This window comes from Sceloporus occidentalis, unplaced genomic scaffold (assembly GCF_023333645.1).
Source record: "Sceloporus occidentalis isolate IW3139 unplaced genomic scaffold, rSceOcc1.0.p SCAF_29, whole genome shotgun sequence".
NCBI lineage: Eukaryota > Metazoa > Chordata > Lepidosauria > Squamata > Phrynosomatidae > Sceloporus > Sceloporus occidentalis.
This window is the reverse complement of record NW_028317009.1, coordinates 5,035,779-5,048,551: the sequence shown is the minus strand read 5'-3', so window position 1 is coordinate 5,048,551 and position 12,773 is coordinate 5,035,779. Positions and strand designations below refer to the sequence as shown.

The window sequence follows — 12,773 nt, the reverse complement described above, 5'->3', positions numbered from 1 at the left end:
GTTTTCATTTCATATCAAGATATTTGGTAATCAAACTTATGCAGATATCGGGAACATTCCTTATCATGGACTCTGGACCTCAGCGAAGAGAACATTAAGATCTATCCACCAAGATGATCATTCAAAGGTTCCTCTTCTCTTCTCCTTTTTAAACCTGCAACAGGAATAATCGCTGATCTGTTAAATTCAAATTATTATTGAATTCCGTCCATAATTAGAAGGGTGAAAAAAATTCAAAATGGTAAAGAAAATTTGGGCGAAACATAACGATTATCGTTATGGTAAAAATCCATGCTTCTTAAATAGCGGTATAACAAACATCAAGCGTCGATATATCGTGCATTCAGATCCGTACGAAATGTAATTTGAATGACTTTTTGGCAAGTTTGTGCAAATGTCCCAAAACTAGGGTGTACGAAAATTGCAAGAAAAAAGCTTTTTCTCAACCAAAAGATCCGGAAACAACATTTGAAACGAACGACCTAAATATTCACTTTTTACCCCAGCGGGGTATGAAGAACGATGCTGGTGAACATCGGCAGATGGATGTCATGTAAAGATCCGTCAGTCCTGTAACAATTAAATGTTGAATTCATTTAGATACCGTAATATCTTTAAAAATAATCTTTTAAAATTTAATTTTTTATTATTGTCTATCAAATGAGTGCCCTGGAGCATAGAGATAAGATAACAAATTCGTACAGATATGTAATCAGATAGATTAAGATGCAGGCAGGCAGATGTTAAGTGGCAGATGTATAGGATAAGCATTGAATGTATACACGCTGAGCTCCTTTTAATGTATTTTCACTGATTTCTATTACTTCCAAAGGCAGGGCAGTGTCAGGAAGAGTCATTTACACCACGGAAAACTCAAAGATCTCGCAAACGATACCAGGGTTTATAGAGCGAGGGCAGATAAGAGAAACCACGGTGACTTATAAAGTGATTATCTGTTTATAGATTAGCCTGAAACCTTAAAACAGAACCAACTACAAAATATAATAATAAAAAAAGGAGGACTACCAATAAAACCAGCAAAAAGGAGCTTTAAATTGCCCCGCCAGCCTAACCAATGTGACCCTCGGAGATATTCGCCTTCGCAGCTCAATAAATTCTGTTATTAAAACTACTGAAAACTTTTCCAATTAATGTATGGATTTTTACTGAGAAATTATTCACTTTAACTCGGGGAATATGAGACGTGGCAATAGGTGGCATGGCTACAATGTATTTTCTTCCCTATCCTTGCGAAGGCTGCCTGAACCAATCGACAACAATCAGCAACTCTACAGAACTGGAGAGATAACTTTATCATTATCATGCTGAGTATAGTTATAATCGATTTCCAATAAATACATTCATCATCAATATTTAAACATCAGTAGGTTTGTGTTTTCACGGAATCGTAAAATGTAAGATTTGGGAAAAGTTTTATTTTTTTGCCTTTTTTTTTCTGAATTACTAAAATAAAAACTCATAGGGACATAGTCCGGTATTTTTAAGGATATTACCAATTAGAAATAGAATTTCTGTTACTAACATAAGTCAGAGTCCTTTAAATGCAGGTGACCAGGGGGTGGCGCTCTTGTACCAAACTTTTTGTATGACTTTTTTATTTGAAATGGTACCGGATTTTTTTGGGGGTATTATTTATTATGGAGAAGTGAGGCTGTGTTTATATTTAACCCGAGTCCAGGGTGCGTGGTATTGTGGTACCTTTAAAACTGTGTGATACTCTCATACCCGGCAAATCTTCTAAACTCTTAGAAAAGAGGGGCAGGAAATCAGGGGAGGAAATAGGGGATTACGTTGCCAAAGCAGGACTGGACCTATCAAATAAAGACACTTGGGAGGTATGGCTCAAATGGTACGGGAGATCTGAAATGCTATTATCAGATCTGGACGTGTACGGGGCTATCTTGGACCCTTCTGAATATAGCTGTTGATTATACAAGCGCAAAGTTCAGCAGCAGTGCCTTATTATCTGTGTAGGGCTAGATCTTCGCATGCTTTTGCCTCTTCTCTCCCTCCTATGACCCCTCAATGTTCCTATAAGTGGAATAAAGGGGAAACATAATATCCACAAAGGCTTCTGTGTATGCATTTTGCAAATAAAACACTAAAAAAAACAAACGCTCGGGGCAGGCCTGGAATTCACGCTAACACCGGCAGACTTCCTTAGTAAAGCAAGAAGCGCGGGAGGGGTGTAAATAAAGTTTGTGAAACTTCACAGAGCTAGGTTTTGCGGGGGTTAAGTCAGAAACACCGTTTCCATACGTGTTGTCATTTTCACCATTTCCTCCCCACTCTACATACTGGTTAGGGGAGGAGCTTTAAGAAAAAGCAGTGGTTTAAGGAAGGAAGCCCCCCCGGAATGGGGAATGCTTTAATGTACGAGGCCGTCTGCATCTGTACAGTAAAAGTAATCAAGCGGATGAATCAGGGCGGTTTTTAAACAAAAAAGACAAGGACGTCGCACAGAGGCGAGAAGCTGCAGGAAATCTGGTCACGTTTCCGGCAAATTAAATGTTTACTTAAAGAGATAATGTTTCAAAAAGTATCTAAGGCTAAACCCTGTTTGGTTATTTTTTTCCAGGAGCAATTAGCGGAAGAAATAAACAAGTAGGTTAGGTTCACGGTTTCTGGTTAAATTATACATTTTGGTTACGTTTTTTGGCAAGTATGGACAGGCTGGATGTTACCGAACGCTTTGCAGGAATCCAGTTCCCGGGACATCTTCACACGGAGCAGTCCCTGCAGTACGCCAAGGAATTCCGCTTCAAAGAAGGGGACATTGTGATAGCCACTTACCCCAAATCAGGTACAGTAGGGCGATGTTATATTGGGGGAGATGGTAGAAAGATGTAGAAAGATGGTGGAACAGATTGGGATGGTGGGACAAGTATGGGAAATATGCAAAAGGCAGGCAAGACGTGGATAACGAGGCTGAAACGTGTCATTCATTTTGGGTTTTCCATCTCAGGAACCACATGGATGCAAGAAATCTTAACTCTTATCTACAGTCAAGGAGACCCCGAGGTAGCCACAACCATTCCCAACTGGGTGCGGACCCCCTGGCTGGAGCACACCTACTTCAAGGAGACCCTTAAGGATGGAGAGGGGCCACGGATTATTACTACCCACCTTCCCAGTGAGGTGCTTGTTCCGGCACTGCAAAACTCAAAGGCAAAAGTAAGTTTGATGGTCTTAAGTAAATATAGCTTTGTTGGTCTGTTTACCTTTTATATGTAGAATTTTTTTTATTATTTAATTACTTGTGGGTGAGGTTTGTGATTCTGGGACACCAACACCTCCATGGTCCTGCTTAGTCATCTCCAAGAGTAAAGCTTCTCTGATTAAAAGTAATTCCTACGTTCCTCTCCCCGTCATGGAGTTCACGGACGTCACTCATGCACTAAAGAACAGCCCTGAACGTGGAACTCCCAGCACCCAGTCCAAAGTTGTTTTTTTTTATTTTATTTTTTAAGTATTTTTTTACGTTCAGAATGTAAATCATAGATACATAGTTCTTTAAGCCCTTTGTAATTTGTTTAACACAAATACTCGGCAGTGATCCTCTGGTACTCTCCAGCATCCTCCTTACAACCTGGAAACCTCCTGGAGCTCAGAACACTATAGCAATGATGCCACATGCAACGTTGCTTATGATGTCATTAGCTATGGAGGCCACAAATGGTCTCCAAAGTCCCATATGGAAGCCACATATTGCGACTCAATTTGCGACCTTATTTTTTGTCAATAAATGGCTTCACGTAAGTGGCATTTTACATCATTGGAGAATACTACCACCAAGTTTACTCCGTGATCCGGTTGGGAGAGGCTGAGCATTTCGGACACTGAATAAATTGTATCGTGTCCAAACAGAGGGAACAAGGAAACCAGGGAGAATTCAGAAGAGTTTTTCAATATATTGCTTCACCTAACACATAGTATCGCACCGACTACACGGCTATACCACCACCAACTCCAAAAAAACACGTGGATGTTCTCCATTAAGCCTGGGCCCCTTTTCTCTCATTATGAAGATGGCCCTGATAAGCAGACACTCCAGTAGAAGACCACATCCTCTGACCGCAACCACGCAGCGCTTCCTGGTCCACATCTCCTTCTCTTTTCTCAGCTCATTGCATTAGCCCTCTGTCTCGCTTATGTCTCAAGAACGGACATCAAAGGTCTAGAAAGTAGGTCGGTATCTTACACAGAGTAGGCTGAAGGTTTCTTAAGCATAATTAGTTTCACAACGACTATAACCGCGGTCTCTTGTACTCCATATAGACAATAAGGTTTCGCGCTCTTTGTCAGTTTCAAATAAATCGTTTTGTCTAACATAAATTTCAATGGAATGTTTATGGGCCAAGCATAGTTTCCTATTTAACCACCTACGTAATGGGCATTTTTTTTTACAGCAAACAGAAATGACTGTAAATAAAATTAAAATAATTATTAATAAAAATTAATGATGTATTCTGATATTGTCTCGTTATTCCAGGTGATTTATTTGGCAAGGAACCCCAAAGACGTGGCGGTTTCATACTACTTCTTCCACAAATTAGCCAAGTTCTTGCCGGACTTTGACTCCTTACCAGAATTTGTGGAACATTTCCTGGAGGGCAAAGGTCAGATATTGTTTGTGGCCAGGCCGTTAGGTTTGTAGAAACACAATTTCCACGGTCATCATTTGGTTGGACCATTTTCCCCCATTTTATCTGTTTTATATCCTATCTCAAGTGTAATGTAGGCTAAGATAAAGAACATGGTCCAAGAAAAGACAGAGTCTATAGTCAAAACTGATATCTTTTATTGGGCCGACATAGGAAAAGTAGATGCAGAGTCACATACGTCTTCAGGACTTCAGAAGTTTTTTTCTTCAGGGGGAATGTACATAGACTAAGATAATATTACAAACTTGGCAGGGGAAATAAATGTCAGTTCTGGTGATGGCTTTTGGGGTAAGTACTCCAGTTTACCCTGTCCCTACTGTGGCTTATGCAGGGCTTCTGATTTATCCAGAATACTGGTGTCACAGCTGATTTCTCTGATGTGTCCAACAGTACATTATGGATCCTGGTTTCAGCATGTGAGGGGCTGGTACATGCAGAGGATGAACTTGGACTTATTCTACATTACGTATGAGGACCTGCATAAAGTGAGTGATTTTTCTGCTTCAACTCTGTTATCTTTCTTTGTCTATCTTGGAACTTATTACAATCAGGATTCTCACTATTAACAATTTAGCTCCAGTCCAACTGGCTCATATCTATTCAAGAATGTATTAAGTTCTCATATAGGTATATCCATGGACGCTGGTTTTTGAAGTCTCTTGAAATGTCTGTAGTTCTGCTGCATATCAACTGTTCTGTTCTTGAAGAGCCAACTCTTCTCTTTTCTTTCAGGACTTGAGACGGTCACTCAAGAAGTTGTGCAGGTTCTTAGGATGTCCGATGTACTCTAAAGAGCTCGACAAGATAGAGCATCACTGTAGGTTTGAAATAATGAGTCAGAACCCCATGGTGAACTGCACTCTTATCTCCTCTGAGATCATGGACCACAACAAGAGCAAGTTCATGAGGAAAGGTGGGTCTTTCCTTTTAACTTAAAAGGACTCGTAGAACAAAAGAGAGATTGAGACATTAAATCAGAAGCACATATCATTTGTAGAACAAGGTACTCTTGTTCCAGACTTGCATCAACTATGTAAGAATACATTCCATCCAAGTATGAAATACAGTTTTTGTTAATTGCTCCATAATTGGATCTTTGTACTAGAGCCGTCTTGTTTAAGGTTTCACTAGCCGCTGTTTTTCATGTTTTAGGTGTAGTGGGTGACTGGCAGAATCACCTAACAGAGGAGGAGAGCGCACACTTCGATAAGGTTTTTCAAGAGAAGATGTCAGACTGTGACCTCCAGTTTGTTTGGAGTTTGCAGAACAGTGAGGACACGGCACTCACCCTTAGCCAACTATAATGTCCATTGTACCATTGAAACAGATTTAGAACCCTACTTGCTGAGCCGTAGAAGTTTTGCGTGGACAGTAAAAGGGATGCGGATTCTAAATATTAAGCGAAAACAAGGAAATGGCTGCATGTGGTGTACGCAGTCCGGGTTGTTCATCTTTACCCTTGTCTACTAAGGTCTCCAAGACTATAATTTCTTATTAAATAAGTGATAAGATAGAAAATAAAATAAAAATTGAAAATAAATCATGTGAAAAGATTAAGTGCTGCTCGCTCGATTAAGTAGATACACCCTATCCACTTTAAAAAGGAACATATGAGCGCTGTTTGCTTTCTTGTATGTTTTTAATATCTTACTGCGCTTAGGTGGAGCGGTATTTACTCCTGAAATTTGTCCTGACGTAAATTGTAAAATGTAAATCATATCTGATTTCTTAGACTTAAAGAAATTAACCAAAAGAAGAGATCAGCAGCTCTTCTGTCGTAGCAGATCGACTTCCATATGCTTACCAAACCCTAAACCAGCTTGGAGCTCAGACGTTCCATCGATATTACCAACAACACACGAAGCGGAATCAGAAAAGAAGGGTCTCGCTTAACGATGTAGCCGAATCCCGGCTGCATGCAGAATTCATACTACATGCATTCCCGATTTTAACATTTGCAATACCCCCAGCTCGTTTTATGAGTGGTGTAGACATGATGGTATGTCATTGTATGTTTCATGGTCGGGGGAGGGGGGTAGAAACAGTGGAGCGATACATTTTAAACAGCTGGGATGTAACATTTTGCAAAATCTGTTTAATATTCTAACGCAAATCCGATTGCAATGTCCCTGTCCCGCTTGGCTAGAACGCAATAGAAGCGCACGCTCTCCCGAGGCCTGTAAATGTGCATGTGCAGAGACCCGGGGCTGCTGCGTAACATTAGAGAGTAGCCACTGGGAAATTCCAAGTGGAAAATAGTCTTGAAATGAACAAGGAGTTTTATGTTAAAAAAAAAAATCAACCTTTATTCCTTTAACTTTATAAAAAAAAAACATTAAATCTTCACCATATATGCGGCCATTTAAATGAGCTCTTGGGAAAGGAACAAGGAAATGGAATTCTGCTGCTAAGCGATTAATTCATGTACCATTTAGACATTCTGTTTTAAACACCTTAAGAAAGGAGGCAGGTGAAGGTATAAAGGAAATTGTCGCATGTACCTGCCACCTACAGTAACCGCTGGCAACCGTCACCAAGAAAGCGACTCACCTGGGCTATACCATATCACATACAGGGTTATTTCGCTTCTACACGTGAAAGGGGAATGATGTATCGCTCAGGTTCGCTTAGAACAAGCAGTATTTTATACTACAGGTACGGCTGCTGATACTAATGCCCCTGTACTCAGAACCATGGAGCCCACCGCCCCTATGTGGTTATATTCGATTAAGATCATACCCCCCCCTCTCAGGACATACGGAAACTTCTCAGATTTACCTTTTCTTTACGCCCAGACACACCTGTATTGGATTCCATCCAGGATTCTACAGCCCGCAAGATCCGTAAATAAAGGTAAGCATTCATTAAGCCGAGATGTGTACATAAGAGAGATGACTTATTACTTAAAAGATAATTAAGGATATGCTAGAGGGACAAAGGCTGGAAAACACAATAGATCGAGCAATTCAGAATTAAATGGACGCAGCACATAAACGAACCAGTGAAAACAGGGCTTTTTCTTTGCGTAAATATTACAACTTTCCATAACTAAATATGTTGGGTTTTTTTTTATAAAAATGAATTTTTAATCTAATGTATAAATTCCATAGACTACGAGCTTCGCCCAGGGAACGTAGCTGCAGAGGTAAACTGATTATGGTGGAAAGTCTTTGGCGTCGAATCTTTCTATGAGGTTTGGACGGGTGCAGACACTTGCTTCCTGATGTGCGTCGCCCTGAAGGTTTCCGTAACCCACTTTAACCAGGCTGAGCGCTTATTATTACACATCCGCCGGGGCCATTTACTCTGTCCAGGCAAGGATTGCTAATGTGTCTTTTCACGGTCACGGTGACTCGTGGTGAAGAAGTTATTGAGAGACACAATGGCTTGTTGAGCGTGTGTCTGATCCGACGTGGTTGTATCTGCAGGGCAGGCTGCGGCTTTCTAAGAGTATCTGATTGAGATGCCATCTTTAACATCATCTAATCAGCTTCAGACAGATGGCCACAGCTGGGACATCGGAACTGCGCCGATTATTAGACGTTACCATCTAAGCTCACATTGCTTGGAGTTTGGGATGAGTGGCAGGGAGCAGGTGTGAAGGGTGTCTTATTATGGACCGCAGATAATGTCTTCTGCACAACGCGATCAGATGAGCTCAAGAACCACACACAGCGACAACTTTTGTTTTAAAGGAAAAGTACAACAAATTGGAATTATTCTTAGTTACGCGTATTTAGAAACATTCAGAGCTACGAGTTGCTTGCTCTGGACCTCTTAGAGACCCCAAAATTAAAGTGCGTGGTCCGATAGCAAGCTTCATGCAATAACCACAAGCTAGTAACATTATAGTCCAACTGTCATCCAAGCGTAGCTTCATCCGAAGCGTCACATAGACCATAAACTATCATAACTCACAACATTCCAAAGGGCCAGAGGGGCCGAAGTCAGAGGTCTGGATGGTGGGGGTAGAGCTTTACAAAGACTTTTAGAAGAACGATATTGTATTTTATTTACAAACACATTTTCTTTTGGTCAGAAACCCATTATTTTAACTTGAAAGGTTCTAGAACTCTACGAGGCCCTCATACCCATTCAAACATTCCGAGTGCCTACAAAAGAGGGGCTTCAGGGGATCAAAGAATGTTGGGGGTCCTACAAAAAAAACCAAAGGGCTTCCAAATAAAGAATTTCGGTATAATGAAGACGCTATTGTCTGCACATCACGTGGCATGGCGGCGGTAGGATAATGCATTTAATGAAATGGACATAGTCGTGTTTGTGAGCTCATGATGTCACTTCACACAGATGGATATTACGGTGGAGGCGCATAGGACCCAGCCGGTGGCCCAAGGTGGATTCTCTCCTGGATGTGTTGTCATGGGAAGATACACAGTTTGCGGGAAGCTGGGCAGCGGGTCTTTTGCCACTGCGTACCTCGTGACCGATGCCAGGGATGATGGAAGCCAGTAAGTAGTGGATCAAATGATGCAAATTACTTGAGTTAGGAGAGACCCCATACGAATCAATGAACAGCTAGTGGTCCCCCTTCGGGTGGCGAACTGCAGCCCCTCTTAATTCTCAGCAAAAGAGGGGCAATGGAAGTCAACCACAGCTGGGGGCACAATGATCAGCAAAACGTATTCTCTAATGCAAGAAACCTACATAAAGTGGACAGGACTGGGAGGCTGCACGGCGAGGCATGATATGATGCCACGTGATGTGGGCAGAGCGCAATATGATGCCAAGCAGCAGCCCCGCGTGTGTGGAGGGTAATGTGACACTAAGAAAACCGATTTACTAATCTATTATTTATGTTCGGTTCTCCAATAACTCACCAATCCCAAAACTTTTGTTCTGAGTGTCTGTGTATCTCTTTTTTTATTCATATTATATTAAATTGGCTAAGATGGGTTTAAATTCAGTGAGACCCCCTTGGCACTGCTCTTTTACCGGGCGCATTGTGAGGTGTCTTTATTTAACGACACACTGCGTGATTTAACGGCCTCACAATGCTCTGAATGAAGCACGTAACACCGTCGCTGTGAATTCCGCACGGCTTCGTTTGGTTTCCATGGTGAGGATTTTCTCCGAGTGTTGGCACCGCACGCACTCCTCTGAGTATTGCTACTGGAAAGCAGATCAGGACTCCAGGGGCTTTCAGTATAACAGGTCTAACGCGTTCTGCGATTCTGCCGAAAACCAAACCCTTCCATTTAAACGCACCAACATTTCCTGTTACAGAGGGATCATTTCATTTTTACCCTTAAAACAATTGAGCGGACAAGGCCCTAAGGTTCCAGGAACCCTTGGACAAATACACCTCTGCATTTAATTACTTACTAAGAAAGGGGAGACGCTGACATTGCTGCGTCCGCCAGCTCAGTGCCGTAGATTGCCCATATGGTGGGACTGGAGTTAAAATCCACCGGTCTATAGGTGTTTTTGGATGGCTGCACCACTCTTCCATCAGACTTACACCCGTAGAAGAAGAGGGGCTGCGGAGGGGCAGGTGTAGAGGGTGCATAAATGCCCCAAAACCCTAAAAAATAAAAAAAGCAGAATTATCCAATTATTCATAAATAAAACGTGCAAACATGCAAAACAATTCAGAGTATAGATGATGCTTAACGCTATTGCTATAGATGAAATTTGTGTTTATAGGATATAGGAAGAGAATATTTATACAACAAGCAGCAGGTGGCACCAAACGCCCGTGTGATTGTAATGTCATTCTCGAGTAAATTATAAATCTCTAAGTTTTACTTACAACATTCTTGAAGCCTAATTAACAAGCAGGGCCTTATGTGAATTAACGAGGAAGAGCCATGGAATAGGAAATATTGTGTCTAGCCATTAAATACATTTCATGTATTTAACCGAAGCCCTTATGGTTCCTTTAACAGTTTTGGGGATAGGAATAAATCGTATTAATGAAAAAGTTATTTAACAATCAAGGTTTGGGTGCCGATCACAGACAGCGACCGATGTTGACCGCTGTCACCTCGTATCCATCGTGAAGGTCTGCAGGCGTATGGAACGGTTTGCGTAGACTTTAAGATATTTGATATTCTCACCAGGAATCGATTTCTCTTTGCATTCTGCGTTTCACGCCGTACATTACATAGAACTCCTACAGCGAAAGCATCGTTAAGGGGGGGGGGGGGGGATGAGATCTCGATCTCCAAATATCCAGTGAAGCTAGAAAATGTTTATTTATGTTTATTTGTCATTGTCACTAAATGCGCCTTCCAGCGGGCAGCGGCACCTTGTATTTTAGGTAAGATTTTAGGTATTTTAGATAAAATAATGCAAACAGACATCTTAACGAAAGAAGTGGTATAGAGGAGGGATGTATATTAACCCTAACTAAACCTTACCCTGGGATGGAAAAAAAAACCCAAAAAGACCAGTATCCTGCTGGGGTTTATTCACTAAACACTAAGATGTGATGACATCATCGCACCATATCAACTAAGTTCAATGAGTGGCCGGGGCCGGGCCAGTTGAAGATGACATTTTGTTATCTCAACGCAACTCTTTGTCCGGAAAATAAACGGCTCTGTGGAGCGTCATCGGCCAACTCAATTTTTATTATTTTTTATTTTGGGACCATGCAAATGGGACCATGCGGTGCCAATTAAGGTTTTACGTCCCCCTGTCAAGAAGTACATATTCCAGCCATGTTGGGCTGTACAAATGTTTGTAGAAATTCAAATTAGGAACCCAGTAGATATTTCAACCAGACTCTTCTTCACACCTCCCAAATGTCCCTCTGTTGGCCCTGCCTCCCCTGATCCCCCTCTTTTCTAGGAGTTCAGAATGTTTGCTGGGTATGAGAGTATCGCAGGGTTCCACAGCCCTATAATGGGTATAGAAATAATAGGAAACGTGATACATTAAATTATGTAAAAAACATAAGTTCCGGTCACCCTATTATGCTTATCAAATTTTTTTTTTGGGGGGGGGGATAATTTTGAAGTTCTATTTTTTGCAATGCAAGTTGTGGCAGAGATCTGGAAACTATTAAATTCCAAGGAGCTGAAAGTAATTTTCTTTCTAACAGTTCAGCGAAATCCTCTTTCGTCTCAATTTGAGACGTTTGCTGGAATCCCGCTATGTAAATCCCCCCTGCCATGCTGGTTGAGAGAGACTTTGTCCCGCATCAATTATCTTTTGACTCAGGGAGGCAGGGGTAGTTTGTTCCCCAACGGGTAGGAAAAGGGGGTAAGGTGGGCAGTTAGGTAGAGGTACAAAACGCTGTATGTGGAGCACAGAACAGTAACTTTCCATTGAAATAATGGAGATTATTTCTCATTAATTTCTCATTAATTGCTGGTTGCTATGGTAACAAAACCACTTATCTATTCTCAAGTTTTAGAGAACAATCTTGCTCTTGTACCTTGTTACGTCACCGTATGTGAGATTTATTATACTTTTTTGCCCACTTCCTTCTTTTCCTTATCATATTTAAGTCGGTCCAGGCCGGCTTTGTCCTGAAACCCACATGTCTATTAGAGATACACGTCCCGAGCTCATATGAAGAGAAATGCACTTAAAAGATTAATGCTCCCTTAAAGACGACTCCGTCATAAAATATGAATCATTCTATTTACCCTTTTTATAAAGCTTTCTGTTACATTATATATTTGTGTTGCAGTAAATAGACAACGTTTCCAATACAAACTTTTTTTGCAGTCTACGCTATAATTCTTTTTGCATTATTCATATTTTTTTTTTATTTTTTTTTGGGGGGGGGGGGGTGTTTGGTTAATAGGGCTTTACAGAGTATTTCTGTAGTTTGTATGTTTCTGTTTTTAACCTGAATTCTTGTTTAGACTCTACAAAGCCATGAAAGATGTGAAAGTACAGTATATCTGCACTGATAAAAATAATTAGAACTTGAAAGCCTGTATTAAAGCGCACAGAATTATTCATATTATTCTAACTAATTGCACAGTATCAAAATTTAAGAGATCATCCCCAAAGCGTATGGTCATTACGTGAACTTGGAGAAGAAAGGGAATCAAATTTGTTGTGACATAATATGATCCCCCCCCGCAAGACGTATGGTCCCCATACCCCCCT

At 41.0% G+C, this 12,773-nt stretch overlaps 2 protein-coding genes across 2 annotated transcripts in view; both read left to right on the top strand.

Annotated features, from left to right (window-relative positions):
* Positions 1 to 2,685: 2,685 nt before the first annotated feature.
* On the top strand, positions 2,686 to 5,989 carry LOC149299160 (sulfotransferase 2A1-like). Its single transcript, XM_089486631.1, has 6 exons — positions 2,686 to 2,824; positions 2,987 to 3,195; positions 4,514 to 4,640; positions 5,076 to 5,170; positions 5,418 to 5,598; positions 5,838 to 5,989. Exons 1-6 carry the CDS (start codon positions 2,686 to 2,688, stop codon positions 5,987 to 5,989), a joined length of 903 nt encoding a protein of 300 aa, XP_089342757.1.
* A 3,004-nt stretch (positions 5,990 to 8,993) lies between these two features.
* The window catches only part of LOC149299159 (serine/threonine-protein kinase Nek11-like), a 48,414-nt gene continuing 44,634 nt past the window's right edge, over positions 8,994 to 12,773 (top strand). Inside the window, exon 1 of the mRNA XM_089486630.1 lies at positions 8,994 to 9,154. Within this exon, the coding sequence (XP_089342756.1) occupies positions 8,994 to 9,154 (161 nt within the window). The remainder of the gene's footprint in view (positions 9,155 to 12,773) is intronic.